Below are 15,456 nucleotides of genomic sequence, written 5' to 3'. Positions count from 1 at the left end.
AGTGAGGAGGGTCAGGTCTAACAGCATGGGCTGGCACATTGTCAGTCACTGAGTACAGCAGCAGCAGCACACAGTTACTCCTGTACACTAAAGACCAATAAAATTCATGTGCACGACTCATAGCCTGGCAATGTTAGTATCTGTCTTGAATGTTATAGTTGAAGCTGTTTTTTACACCATGAACTAACAAGCATCTGGAACTGGTTCTGGGCTGTCTGACAGATATTAGTTATCGTTTGTGACATCCCTGTATTGTATTACATTTTTTTTTCTCTTCATCTGTATATAAGAAAAGTATTCATATATATAGAGGTTAAACAGGTCTTAAAATGTTCACTTTGATATTTTATTTTAGTCTGTCTATAGGTTGAAAAGAAGAGAAAAAGTGAATGCTGATGGGGGAGCACCCAAAAAAATAACATAGCCTGTAAAAAAGTTTACCTAAACAAAGCAGGGAATAAGGATTGTTTGGGCTGTATGATCTGAAACCCCTGCTCTAATGTTAGGATGCCTCTATGCATAAGTGAAAATACTGTAGCAATTTATGTATTGCAAAAGCTTTTTAAGGAGCAGAGATACTGAAATAATAATTGTAGCTGAAATGTAGTGTCTGAAGAGCATACACAATCTGGAAAAGATGGAAATAAAAGTGATAAACTGCAGGATACTTAGAGTGGTGGGTTGTTCTGAGTAGAATTTTAATTACTTAAAACTCTGTGCATTTGTGAGGCATATCTCTGACAGGAGAGGGAAAGGATGGTTATTACTGTTGGGGTAGAATGGTAGTGTCTTATCCCCAGGCTATTTAGACATTTGCTGGTGGAGAGAGGGGGAAGGATGTGTTAGGAGGCTATTGAGTATTTTTAAAAAGATTTAGGTATATCCAGTTTTTTTGTCTCAGTGGTGATGGGCAGGAGGCAAAACCCAGTTATTGGAGTGGAAGTGATGGTACACTTCTAAAAAAATTAAATTGCTGATTAAACAGCTGACAGTGGTTACTCTAGTTGATTGTGTGTAAAATGTATGCATTTTAAATAGAATTATCATTTGTCACTTGTACACTCTGTACTTTGAACAGATATGTATGTGAATTGCCCTGTAAGAGCTTCTGGATTCTAAAAAGGGAAATTTTAATTAAAAGGTAGCTCATTTGTGAATTTTGTTAAAATAGAGAACTAAGGAATTTAAATTCTAGAGCTTCTTTAAGCACAGGCCATAGAGAGAATAAGAGACCAATCAGTGGAAAAAGAGCTGCATCTTGGAACACAAACAGGCAAGTGCAAGGTGAGGGTTTTGCATGTCCAGCTGAACTGCCATGGCTGGGAGGAAGTGCACCTTGGGTGATGGTAAAGCAGCCTGGTAGTGAAAATGAGGGAAGAATAGTTCCACTGTGGTATCTGTGTCAGATCTAGACTTGGCTTTTGGCCTCACTGAAAACTGAGATGATGGTGACGTCTGAAGGGATGGAAGCCAAAGGGTCAGCAGACCTTAGGGTAATTGAACTTCATTTTGCAATAAATGAACTGGAAGCAGATTTGAGTTGAATGCCCAAGGGATGAGGAGTGTGTAATGGGAGATGGGGATTAAGATGAGGTAATTTTCCACTCTGACTTGCAGAAAGTGTTGGTAGATGAGATTGCTGCCTCAGTAGCAAGCTTCAGCTGGTATCATGTGACTGAAAGGAAGAGATACTGTAGAGAGCATGGATTATTTAAGGTGTGACTTCAAAGTTACCTTCTTTTAATAGAAACATTCTTTGAAAAATATCAAATATTATGGTGGGAAGCTGTATAGAATACAAAAACTGTTGGTTGATTGTATTAGATTAGTTGAATTGATTTCTCTTGCAAATAGGATTGGACTGATATTCTCTCTTTATCTCATTGTCACTAGTAACTTCCCCAATGCATTTAGTGTGATGCCATTCATTATACTTCTAGAGAAAATGGGACATGTGGGAAAGAGGGTATGGTTCAGAAGAGTAGGTACTGTCAAAAGAGCAACTATTAACACTCTGATCTGCAGTTAGTAGAGTTGGGGAAGTCCTTGTTTTCTTTTGGGAAGCCAAAATGAAAAATGAGCTCTCATATTAAATATGTTGGTACTTAAAGCAGACTCCTCCCAGGGTGATTGGGATAAAATGGAGGAAGAACCAGGTGTCTTTGAAAGACTGTGTGATACAGGACTGAAATTGTGAGTTTCTTCTGGAGATGTGCAGTTTGGCCCTACATGGTATAGCAGGCGTCTGTGCAGAGGAGAGAGATTTGTGTGCGCTGCTTGATTGCACAGTGACTGGGGCAGCAGGGAAGTGTGACCTTAAGGTAAACTGTGTCATAGAATAGATGGGGCAAGGTTTTTATAGTTGATAGTGAGTGAGATCTAATGCAGTTGTACTTGGTACTACAGTAAAATGTCCATATTCTTGCTACCTCTATTCCAAAACTGTCAGTTGAAACTGATGGAGATTGCTGGTCTCTTGTCCACAAAACTGTTCCTGAAACAGTCTTGAGAACAGAGTAAGTGTCTCTGCAAAATAAAACCAAAAGAACAGTGATGGCCCTTTACAGAGCACAGCAGTAAAACATGCCAATGTGGGCAGAGGACAATGGGAAAGAGAAGGTAGTGTCAGTAAAAACAAACAAAAAAAAAAGGATGTGAACATTTGCCAATTGACCTTCTGGTAATTTAAAACCTCATGTACTGGGAGACATTCCAGGAAAAAAATTAGAAATTATTTGCTCTGCTTCCACTACATAAACTGTCCATACAGAATTTAGACTTTACTGATTTTATATTCTTTGCCAAGAAGCTTGTGGCACTCTGCTGGGGAAATAGCTTGTGTAAATACTTACCTTAACAAATGCTTGATGCATCACTGTCTCTGCTGTCTCATTTGCAGTTAATAAAGAGGCCTTTTGCACTGTCCCCTTAGGTTCCTGATGTCATCAGCAGCATAAGACAAGTCTCTAAAGCAGCACTGAAAGAAGATGCCAAACCAACTAAGGATAGTGAAGATGCCTTCTACGACTCTCAAAAATTTGAGGTCTTGTACTGTGGAAAGGTGACAGTGGCCCACAAGAAAGCTCCCTCCACACTAATTGATGACTGCATAGAGAAATTCAGCCTTCACGAGCGCCAGCGCCTGAAACTGTTAAACGAGCAGCGCAATAATGAGTCAAGTTTGGACTTGCCCCTGTGTGAAGAAAATGTGCCAGCTTCTCCTCTGGACAGCCCTTTTGAGGAGCTGGACAGCCCCAACAGCACCTCAGGGCGTGCTGCAATGTTTACAATTGGCAGCCAGACCAACTTGACCAACCTGGCCAGCACTCGTGGCTTCTTTCCAGAGAGGATTTTGGAGGACTCTGGCTTTGACGAGCAGCAGGAGTTCCGCTCCCGGTGCAGCAGCGTCACTGCAGTGATGCAGAGAAGGGTTCATGACACAAACATGAAAATACAGTCCCGCAGAAGACACGCAAGTGCTCCCAGCCACGTTCAGCCCTCTGATTCTGAGAAGAACAGGACAATGTTGTTCCAGGTGTGTTCTAGGACGAGCAGTTTCCTGTTGGTTTTGTGCCGTATCTTCTTCTCCTGTGCATTTTGAGACAAGTTTTGCAAGATAAGTAATATGGATCCAGTATGGCTTCATGATTTGTCATAAATACTTTTGTGTCTGTTCATAAATGGTTGGAACACAAGTAGCTGAACTTTCACCTCAACTCATGAGCTCAGGCAAATTTTAAGAAAAAAGTAATTATTTATGGAGTAATCGCTTAAAGGAGCAGAGTTTTTAATGAAATAAATATTTTATATGCAGTTCTGGATTGTCTGTATTGGTGGTATTTAGAACCTAGCTGAAAGACATGAATATTCTTTCAAAAAGAGGCTCAGTGAAAACTACCATGCAAAGAAAACCTCTTTTTTTTGTGCACTTAAAAAGAAAAAACTTCACATGAAACTTCCGCAGCCTTGTGTTTGAGCCAGCCTCTTTTTGATAATTTGTATTAGTGACTCCTCCTTACCAGATGAGTATTCAAACATCTCTGCACTGAAGGCTTCTTCCTTCAGACTGCAATGGTTATTTCTTCTCTTGCCTGAAATGCATTTCACATCTTTGGAACTTGTTTTGAGAAAACAGAAGGACACATAAAGGAGGTGACCTATAACAGGAAGAATCTTTGGACCTGAAAATAACAGTGGGCTAAATGCCTGGATTTTGTCTTTCCATTTGTTTTAAGGATCATTCTTGTTTTTATTCTCTTGGGGAAATGATATCTGAAGTGCGAATGCATTGCCCTTCAGAAAGCCACAGCTTACCACTAGTAATGAACAGGATTTAGCTGAAAAAATCCGAGGTCTGTAGAATAAATTCCATGGGCTTGAGAAGCAGTTTGGGAAAGCTGAAAGGTAGTTTGCTGCAGAAGCTACTCTTTCTCATTTGGAATTACTACAAACCAAAAAGTATCATCTTAGTTTCTCAGCTAATCTATGGTATAATTAAAATACCAAGAATTCCTTTTTTTCCCCCAGCTTTCAATTTAGCCACATCATTTCCTAAAGGTTTTAGTATTGTCTATCACACATATGATCTTTGGACTAAAATAATTCGAAGAAAAAAGGTGGAGGAGGGGAAGAAAAGCTGTGGTTTTTCCAAGTAGTTTTTGTTATTCGGCTGAGTGTATTGTTCTTGCTGAAATATTCTTACTCAACATGGGCAGAATTACAGCACCCTGGCACCCTTGTTCCTGCTGAGTAAGCTGTTGTGCCAGAAGGTACTCTATGTGAGCAAAAAAGGACAAGATTCTGACGTTTTTGTTGCTGTAAATGCTATACCCCCGAGACAGTCATAAATTAGATTTATTTTTCTCCCCCTTAGGTTGGAAGGTTTGAAGTTAACCTCATCAGCCCAGATACCAAATCTGTTGTGTTTGAAAAGAATTTTAAAGATATCTCCTCATGTTCTCAGGTAAGCATTAATAAGAAGCAATATGTAGATCATCAGGAGAAAAAGATTTTAATTGCTCTTCAGCTGTGTTTCCTTGCTGGTCTATAGGCAGGAGAAAAAAAAGTAGAATTATTTTTCCAGAAAAGTCCTGAAAATATGGGTGCAAAATAACCAGTCTGAGCTGTATAATAGCAGCAACTTCAATCACTCATCAGCAAACAAAGTATAAACTATTTCTGATTTGGGAGAGTATTAAGTATGTTTTTGGAACCAGTTTAGTCTCCATTTAGGATGCTCTGAGTGTACTGTTTGTTTCTGAGCAGACAAGTTCCTGAAAGCCTTCAGAATGAAAGGAGAAGAGCATCAAATCTACCCTTCAGAATAACAGCAGTTCACATGTATCATTTCTTCTGGAGAATATGATGATAGGTGTGCCTAGCTATGTTCAGTAATAAATAATTGTTTCTTGTAAAGTTAAAAGTCAAGGCCAAGATGTTCACCTTTCCATCTTGCTCTTGTTCAGCACTAGTGACAGTTTTTAGTTTGAGGTCTTACTTTATTATCTCTTCATTTGCTATGCTACATCATCACACCATCACAACACTTAAACATGATTATTCTAGTTTAAAGTATGCTTTTGTCATTCTCTAAACCTGTATTTCACCTCCAAGTGCATTCATTTTAATGCTAATAACCAGTCTGCTCTTGCATGACTGGGCTACCAATGATTAGACAAATTAAGAATTAGGCAATGCTTGTAGCTCAAGTAGAGTCTTGAGCTACCAACTAAAGGTCCAGGTCCTTAAATTGACTCTACATCTTAACTACAATTTGTATTGCTTTTGGTAGAGGAAAAAAGCTGCTGCAAATAAAGAATGAGACAGTATAATCAAACAATGTAGTAATAGCTTTATAATAGATACAGATCAAAATGATTTTTAAAGTAGAGGTATGGAAAGCAGAATTTGTAGATGATTTGGGTCTTCTCCTGCTTTTTGAGTGTACTGAAGTGACACTTCAACCTGGGCTCCTAGGTTGTATATACATGTTTATAGTAGTCAAATAAAACAGACCTAAGTGGAGACAACATTTTATCTGCTGACTTTAAAGTATGCTGACGAATAAGACCATGGAAAACCTTCAAGGCCCAGCTTTCCTTCAGGAAAATAACTTTGTATAGTAAACAGTGTCAGGTAATTCTGTGTGTTGGACTTTGGAGATGTTTTTCACTCCACCTCTTCACTTTCATTTGGAGCAAAGCTTCTTTTACTTTGCATTCGTGAATAACTCAAAGAGGCAGTTGCAATACTTTGACAGGATTTAGCTGATTTTTCTGTGTTTTTTTTTTTTGGTTTTTTTTGTTGTTTTTTTTTTAATGTGAAACAGTTACTTTAGAGAAGTGAAGGGGGTTCTGAGCTCAATAGAAATAAAATACTAATTTGTTCAAGACTAAGCATTGGTTGCATAAACCTCATCAGTACTTCCTTTAAGAACTTGGTGCTAGCCCCAGGGCTCCTCTGTTACGGATTTATAGGGCAGTGATTTACTACGTATTGTGGGACTGTGGCTTAGGAATATTTGTCCTTCCAAGCTTTACAAACAATGAAAAGGAGATGTTATTCCCAGTTTGCATTGTGGATTCTCTTAATCTGGTCTAATAAAGGTATTTTTTATCCTATAGCTTAAGCATGGTTGAGCTGCTGCATTCATGTAATTACCCACACTCCCTGTGATTGTCAAGCAGCACACATGATTCATGATGAACCTCTGTGTGTGCAGTCTAAACTCAGATATCAAATAGCTTTAGAAGTTTTCTTGTTGAAACCTTCCCCTTAAGGGAACCCAGAACAACAGAAAACTTGACTCTTTTGTCATGACCTCTTAAATCCACCATCTTAAGGAAATGTGATGGAAGTACTGTTGATTTAGGAACATACTGTCCTATTTGTGCTTTAGTAGGGCAAGCGTCACATCTGCCTCCCCCCTCAAATGTTCTCCTGTGGAGACTGAGAAGTCAAGACAGCAGTAGACTTGTTCAGGCACTGTCAGTAAGGAGAGAACTGGCATCTCACCAAACCACCTTTAAGAATTATGTTTTCTTGCAAAACAGAGCGCAACACTTCACTGTTAGATAGATTAAAATGTATATACATCAGACCTTTTTTATTTTATGCTTTTGAAGACTTCATCTGTCTTCATCTGTGAGAAAATAAAGTCAAGATTAGTTGGATTATGGTTCAGCTAATGCCATTTGTGTCATCTTAGCAACCCTCTGCACCTCTTAAGTGGCACAAAAGTGACTTCTGGAATTTTGTTTTTAAAAACAATAGTGTGTAGTGACAATATGTTCAGTCTGTCATGTACTGGATTTCCAATTTTGTCTGGAGTGTTTTCTGTAGTGACAGGCAAGTTGTTTTGCCTCCTCCTCTCTTTTATGATATAGGTGTTTTCTTTGGAGATGGATCCAAGCAGCCGTGTTCTGATTTTTGTTGTATTTGAACTTGAGGGATTAGGCTTTCATTTGGAGAAAATCTACCATTACCATACTCAGATGATAAAAACATTGGCAAGAGCTTTAACAATAATGAGTCATGTTCCGAGACTGGGAATATAGTGCTTCTTAGGAAGCAGCTGTCTTTGATCTTCTCAGTGCTGTTTTTAGCAAGGCAGCGTTCCCTGTCAAGCTGTTATACTAACGTCTTGGAAAAAAGTGTCAGTAGTAATGTGTAGTAGGTCTTGAAACTTCTGGTACGTAACTCAGTCTCAAAGAATTTATTTCAAAATTTAGTTGGAATTCTGTAGATTTTGGTTTTTTTTTTTTTTTTTTTGTGTAGTCCTAACACAGGAAAGCAAGAGTCTGCTGCCACCCTCCAATCCTGTGTTTTAGCATGGCTTATAAAACCAAATTTTCACTTTGGAGGCAATTCCAAATAAACCCATCAGTCTTTAGTTTGCTTTGCTTCCCTGAAAATTGAATTTTGCTGATGGAATAAATTCTGGTCCAGATTTACTGCTGTATAACTTTGGTTTTGATTATATAAAGATCTTTACATAATTTAAATACAAAAAGCAATTTAAAAATAATTCTACTACTTGTGAAATAGAACATTAGGGGTATGCATTTATAGTTATTCAAATTTTTTGAAACTATATCTGTTTATAAAATAGTCCACTGATGCTGTTTTTAAACTCTTATAGGGTATAAAACACGTTGATCACTTTGGTTTTATTTGCCGAGAATCTGTGGAACCTGGGTTAAGCCAGTATGTTTGCTATGTGTTCCAGTGTGCAAGTGAGTCTCTGGTGAGTACTTATTAATGATCCTAACCATTTCATCAGAGCATTTCCAAGGCATTTCCTGAACAATAGGAGTCTGTTATTCTGCTGTGTCAGCTGAGCCCCAGTGCTCCCATCTGCTCCGGTGCAAGACGTCAGCTGTGCATATGCAAATTTGCAATGGGAAATGCGAACATTCTGTTCATGCACAGCCGTATCCTGCTGCTCTGCTGATGCAGGTATCAGTAACAAATAGATGAATCCGTATGGGTGTGTGACTGTGAGCGTATTTGGGCGCTGTATTTGACTGTAACTCTTCCAATTCTAACTGTTGAGAGACTTGGTTCCCCATTAAACATGTAAAGACATGTATTGAATCAGTAACAAAGCTGATGATAAAACCCAAACGTACCCTTCAGGGCAGGGTTTAAACTACTGGCTGATCCTGCATGTGTCTTAAGCCTACATCTGGCTTTAGCTTTTTCCCTGTAGTCTGTTTTGTTCCTCAGGAGAAGAAAATAGCAGCATCTGATCACAGAAGAAGAAAACCATAGTATTCATGGATATATGTAACTATAAAAAAGTACATTGAACATTATATAAAGTATGTATCAATTAACTGAAGTTCCAGATGTCACTGATTTTACTGATAACAGGTAGCTTAATAGTGTGAAATGCATACAGGAGATGATTTTGACTACTCTGTGTTTATTTGAAGACTGTGACATTTCAAAAGAAGTTGTTTCCTGTTCTGAAATATGTTTGTTTGATAGTGCTGGTAACAGCTGCTAACTCTCTCTCAGATAAACTTAAAAATCACTTTTCTATCTAGCTGAAAATGTAATTTGTTAATCCATTGACTAGCATGAGAGTGAACAGATTTGCATCAATAAAGCTTCAAACAGCTAGCAGCTCTAGATGTACTATGGCAGCTGAAGCTGCATTTTTGTCCAAATGGGAGCTGCTATGAGATCGGCTTTATCATTGTAATAACAGAAAATGTTACATCTGACCTCTTGATAAATCTGACCATGCATAATTCAAAGGCTTAAGGGGTGTATAAACCCCCCATGTATTTATTAACTTCTTTGCTCATTCTAGTACTGATTTGTGTGTGCATGCCCACACTGCAATACGAAATAAATGTTCCTGAGCTACTTTTGGATGCAATCACTCAGATGGACCCTGGTGGCAGGGCACACCTTTCCAGGTTCTCCACTGCCAGGCAGCCTGTGTTGGGAGGCTTGTGTATATCTGCTGTAAGCCTACTTACAGTTTGTGTTACAGTTCTTATGATTTTAGGATAGCCATAAATCCGTATGCTTAGCACTGTTCTGTGGATCTTGCATTGGAGAGGGACTGTAGCCAACTTAAAAAACATACCAGTCCGTGTTGCAAGATGGACATTCGCTGTTCAATGTTCTGCTTTATTGCTAAGAAGAGAAAGTGCTCAGAAATTATTGGTAATGCTTAAAACTGTGAGGTTTAAAGCAAACAAAACAAACCTACACATACTGGGAGACAAATTAGTTCAAATTTCTTTATTCAGGTTCCTTTTCTACTTTTTTTTTTGTTTTTCTCCCCCAAGTGACAGACCCTCAAAAAAGTCTGTATGTTTTTAATGGTGAATTGCATGGTTTTGTTCTCAGATATTTCAGCTTTCTTCTTCCTTCACATAAAACAAAGCAACAAGCAGTGTAAGGACTTGATTATGAAGTAGAATACTGATTTTGTTCCTAAATTTTTTTCTCAGGCTGCTGTCTCCCTCTTTCCTTGCTAATGCTGAGACTGAGCAAACAGCTTTTAATAAGCACTGTATTCCCCTGAAATACAGAGGGGGAGCTCCAAGTGCTTTGTATGGCAGGTCTGGGAGCATATTTGAATGAACGTGGAGAAATGCTGTGAGCTCAGCCCTTGTTGGATACAAGCTGAGCTTTCCTGGTGCTAGTGTGTGGGAACACAGCACTGCTGAGTTGGGGGGAGCAGCAGAGGGAGGATCAGGGCACACTGCAGGGCAGGCCAGCACTGTTCAAGGTGATTGTGGTGATTGTGATGGAGTGGGTAGGCAGTCTGGTATCCATCGGAAAAGTGAGCTGCTGTGGGAAGCTCCTGTCTGGCAGTGGGCATGGGTCTGTGGGGGCTGCTGCTAAAATGGTTTAGTGGTGGGATGACAGAGGTTAAGAGGGAATATGTGCACTTTACAGGAGAGACTTGAAGCTAAAGAAATTAATGCATTTTATTTAGCCAGCATATATATTCAAGCCAAAAATTCTCACTTCCAGCTTCTTAAAATAGTGGGTGCTTTCCCAGTAAACTTGAGTAGCTGCAGTTAGACATCAAAATTACACTGTCTGGCAGAACTTAAAGATGGTGATAATTTACAAAAAAGGCAGAAAGCTGTGAATTCAGCCTTGATCTCTTTAGAAAACAGCAAATGGGTTTGTATGGTTTTGCCTTTTCCTTTAATTGTAAAGCACCTGTCTGAGATGTGATTTATAAATCTGATTTTGTATATATGGCATGTATTTTTGTTTATATACTCTTTTTCCCTCCTTCCCATATAGGTTGATGAGGTAATGCTGACCCTGAAGCAAGCCTTTAGCACTGCTGCAGCCCTGCAAAATGCCAAGACACAGATCAAACTGTGTGAGGCCTGCCCTATGCATTCATTGCACAAACTTTGTGAAAGAATTGAAGGTAGCAGCTGAGTTTATCCTCTAATTGTGGTTTGCTGATTTTTCTAGAGGAATAACTTAGACAATATAAGAGCAGAGGGAAAAGTATCCCAGTATGCAATTCTTACTGTCACTTTGCATTCTCTGTATGTAGATGGAGAGTTAGCAGTAATGATACTGCAACAGAATATAGTGTTGCTTCTGCTATAAATACATACTTTTTCATCATGTACCTTTCTTAAGCAGAGTAGTAAAACCCACCTGTTGACCTTCCATTTGTTTGGGTTTTTGGTTTTTTTTTTGTTGCACACTTTCAAAATGACTCATAAAAATATATTTATGATCAAAAAGGATCTTTCTTTCCTGTATTCCTTCTTTCCTCTATGTGGTTATTTTTTCATTCTTTGTATTTATTCCTTCACACACTTCAAGATCTAGTTATATTATAGGAAAATAAATTATTAAGTTAGGAGATTAATACCTAATCAAGAAAATTAAGACAAGACCCTCTGTTCAAATATGAATAGACAAACTTTTGTAGTGGCTCTGGAAGTGAAGTATGCTAGAACATATGCAAAAAGTCTTACAAGATAGAATTTTTTCTAAAAAGCTAGGATCCTGTTTTTATAGTCACTCTGCTATGTGTCCTTGCAAAGCATTGTATGCAAAAACAAAAAGCAAGTATGTTACAAAAAGCAAGTAGTCTTGTATTTTCTGGTGTGGTTATGGTGGTGCTCCATATTTACAGTTCTTCCATTCATTGAAAGTCACTGCTGCCACTTGCTTCCCTCTGGTGGATGAAAAGCCAAGTGTAAAATCTTAGTGGGGTGAAATTTTGCTAGGATGTGACTTACAGTTTCCATGTTTAACAAAAGGTATTCAGAAGTGGTAAGGCTAAGCTGGGAGAGTTTCCTGTAAATTATGAACTATAGAGGCTGCTGTATAAGGCAGTCTAAGTAATTTGAAAAGGACCCAGTATCAAAATAAAATCTCTCTTGGGGCAACAACTAGAGTACTGTAGTAGTAGCTTCATAAACTTTCTACTTAGTGACTGAAAAACTTATTTTAGTGTCCCTTTTTTTTCAATCCATCTACTTTGAGTCTAGAAGTTTAGCAAAATCAAACCTAAAGCTGCATGATTTTGAAAAATATATTTTATTTGTTCTCATTGTAATTTTCTATGAATGATATCTACCTCAGATGGAAAAAATCTTCATCTGGTTCAAGGGGTTTGTTTTCAATCACATTTTTTGTCACTTCCTGGAATTACATCTGTGACAAAATGTGCACTTTGTTGAGTACCAGAAATCCTTTCCTTTATTCTTAATTTTTTTCCTAATTCATAATTTTTCAGTTAAAAGCATCTGAAAACTTCCAAGTATTCTATCTATTGATTATCTCTCCTGTTATTACCTTGATCTGTTCCTTACCTCCTCTTCTCCCATACAGTTGTCAGCTGTCAGTGATCTCTTGGCATTAGGACAGAAGCCATTGGTGGGGTAGGGAGTACAACATTTCACACAGGAGCCAGGCACATAGCTGCTGCTGGTTATATTTTTGCTGCTAAAGAAAGGAGACAAAGCCATTGTGAGGTTTAGCAAAACCTCACTTATTTTGCATCATGTATATGTTGGATATAAATGTATGACAACTGTCATACATTTAACTTGTATAAACTCAAAGGCAGGTTTATATCTTCTACTGTCATTTTGCTCAAAAAGTGTTTTGAGAGATCATTTGAGAATCTTTAATGGTCCATTCCTTTCCTAGGACTCTATCCACCAAGAGCCAAACTTGTAATTCAGAGGCATCTGTCATCGCTAACTGACAACGAGCAAGCAGACATTTTTGAACGTGTTCAGGTAGTATCTTAGAAACTGTTCTTCCTAATTTGAAAAAGACCATGATAAAATGGGCTAGATATTTTTGCTTTTGATTTGTTTGGTTTGTTGTGCAGTTGATGTAGAATTTTTTATTTTTCCACCAAAAATCATACTGAAATAGCATGCTTCCATTTAAACTCGTGTGTGATACACCACTGTTTGAAAAGTTTTGTTTGCCAAATTTGCTGAGATACTCTGTGTTCTTATGTAGCCTTTATTTTTTGTTCTGAGCTTAGTTTTTTACCTGTAAACAAGTTTCCCTGCTTGAAAGTGATGTGGGAGTGAGAGCAGGACATGCTCAGGTATCAGGAACATGTCCAGCATTTTCAGAATTTGTCTTTTTTGACTTATTTTGGCACAACATTCTGGTGTAAGCTGACGTACTGTAGTGGATGAAGTATACAATGATTTCGGCTTCCAAAGGCTGTGCTCCTCTCTGGATTCCTGAAGAATAGAGCGGCTTTGTTTCCTTATGCCACTTAAAGGACTGTATAGTAACAGGCTTAGAAAACAAAATGTATGGGCATAAGTCTCTCTTCTCTCTACAGCTGCAACATTTTTCAGTTTTTGCTCTATCTTGCCCAGGAGTGTGGAGGCACACAGACAGAATTGCAATTCGACATAATAACAGTGCACTCTGGTGTTTGGTGTATCAGTATATTCATTTCAAGGGATACCTACATAGGAAGAAAAAATAAGCAAATCATTACTTGAAAGACAAACTCCTTTCTTTGTTGTTACTGACAGAAAATGAAGCCTGAAAGTGACCAGGAAGAAAATGAACTTGTGATCCTACATCTCCGTCAGCTCTGTGAGACTAAGCAGAAAACGCACATCCACATTGGTGAAGCACCATCGGTAAAGCTTGGTTTTATTATTTAATATTATTTGTTATTACTTTCATATTTTTTATTATTACTCTTCCCCTTCCCAGGCTATTAATATGCTGTTTTAATTACTTATAGGACCACTGCTCAATTTCTTGAGGAGTACCTGAAGCTGGGTATTATAATTAAGAAAGGAAAAAAAATCTGATTTGATTTATAGTGGCTTGCCTGAGTTTTATAGGTTGAGGGGACACGACAGGAAGAAAGACAACCGATTAATTTTATGTCTGTATTTCCTTATAGTGTGAGGATAACTCTTTGTTTTCTTTCCCCTTTGATCTGCACACCCAAGCAATAATATCTAGGAAGAGTAGGAATGAAGAGGGCATTGGTTTTAGTTTAAACTATGAACTTATCTTGCAAAGGAAATGGGCAACAGTGTTGTTAAATTGATATGCTTTTACAGTATAGTCTTTCAGATGGAATGTGCTTTTAACTGTGGGTTTGTTTGTTTGGGACACTGTTTTGTTTTTTTGTTTGGGGTTTTTCTTTTTGGAAGGAGGGTAGTGTGTTTGTGGTGTTTTTTTTTTTTTTTAATAAGGCCAAGGTATTTTGTTTCTTGTGTAACCTGGTTCAGATCTAGTCTTTGGAAATAGTCTTCACAATTAAAAAAAAGAATTGCCAAAGCTGAATGCTGTCCTTGCTCATTTCAACAGGTCATTTCTAACAGTGCAATTCCAGAGAGCACCACCAGTGGTGGCCGGTTTAAACTTGACATTCTGAAAAACAAGGCAAAGAAATCCTTCACTAGCTCTCTGGAAAATATCTTCTCAAGGGTAAGTTTAACAACTCATTATCATCAGCTGTCCCAGATGTCCTTGACAGTAAAGACCTATCAGATTTTTCTTTGTTTTGTCCTCAAATGATAAATGCTTAATGAAGCAATATCCCTGTTGTGAAATCTGTGAGTTATAGCTGGGTTGATTGTGACTTAACTGTACTAGAAAGTTTACTGTGAGGCCACACATATTGAGGGGGAAAAAGGACAAATTTCTGAATAATGAAGGTTCATTGTAGGTGGCAATTGAGCTAGCTGAGTATTGTTGCATGTGTTGCTTCAGAATAGGATTCAGTCAGGGTGGTTGCATGATCCCATAAAGAGACATGTTACTGGTTTTGCAAAGTGTGAATAAATGTGCGTGCATTTGAGAAATCTCTCTATTCTGAGAAATAATACCTTCCAGCTCATAGCTAAAATTGCTTATGTTAGGCACTAAGAATCTTTAGAAACTAGTGACAAAGTTCCTTTTGCAAGGGGAAAAAAAAGAATTAATCTTAAAAAGTGAGTTGATATTAATTTTAATGTTCCTAGCCAGATATGATGTGAAATTACAGGTAATCACTGAGACTCTCTTACATTAAGTAGTCTTTTGGTAAAGAGGTCTGAATGGCAAATTTTGCTTAGTGTCCTCTGCTCAGAAGGGTGAGTCAGAGAAGTGGCATATAGAGAAGTGCCTGAAGAAGGCTGTTTGCCTGTGTGTCATTACAGAGGAAATGTGATGAGCTGAGTACAGGATAATTTGGACCAGTGACATTAAGTTCCTTCTACTACTAACTTCAAAATCACTAAATTGCACTTGTCCTGCAGTTTACATGGACATGTCATAAAGTAACCTACAAATGTAGAATGCCATGGTTGTTCCCTGTAAAGGAAACAGAATACTCTTAGCCAGAGAGAATCCTTAGAACTTATAGGTAGGTGTCAATGTGATCTAGGACTGAAACTAGCATTAAACTCTCCTGATCAAATTTGACCTCTCTTGTGTAGCAGATTTTGCAAACTAGGAACTTGG

At 38.1% G+C, this 15,456-nt stretch overlaps 1 protein-coding gene across 4 annotated transcripts in view; it reads left to right on the top strand.

Moving 5' to 3' along the window:
- Window positions 1–15,456, top strand: part of TBC1D4 (TBC1 domain family member 4) — a 99,462-nt gene that overhangs the window by 54,618 nt on the left and 29,388 nt on the right. For 2 of the 4 annotated variants that reach the window (XM_041471277.1, XM_041471275.1), the window contains exons 2-8: window positions 2,933–3,535; window positions 4,874–4,963; window positions 8,141–8,245; window positions 10,783–10,918; window positions 12,664–12,755; window positions 13,524–13,634; window positions 14,320–14,439. In XM_041471277.1, coding sequence (XP_041327211.1) covers window positions 2,933–3,535; window positions 4,874–4,963; window positions 8,141–8,245; window positions 10,783–10,918; window positions 12,664–12,755; window positions 13,524–13,634; window positions 14,320–14,439 — 1,257 coding nt within the window. The remainder of the gene's footprint in view (window positions 1–2,932; window positions 3,536–4,873; window positions 4,964–8,140; window positions 8,246–10,782; window positions 10,919–12,663; window positions 12,756–13,523; window positions 13,635–14,319; window positions 14,440–15,456) is intronic. The other 2 variants (XM_041471278.1, XM_041471276.1) reach the window with 1 other exon arrangement.

Source organism: Pyrgilauda ruficollis, unplaced genomic scaffold (genome assembly GCF_017590135.1).
Source record: "Pyrgilauda ruficollis isolate IOZ18807 unplaced genomic scaffold, ASM1759013v1 scaffold26, whole genome shotgun sequence".
Lineage (NCBI taxonomy): Eukaryota > Metazoa > Chordata > Aves > Passeriformes > Passeridae > Pyrgilauda > Pyrgilauda ruficollis.
This window is presented reverse-complemented; position numbering and strand designations above follow the sequence as displayed.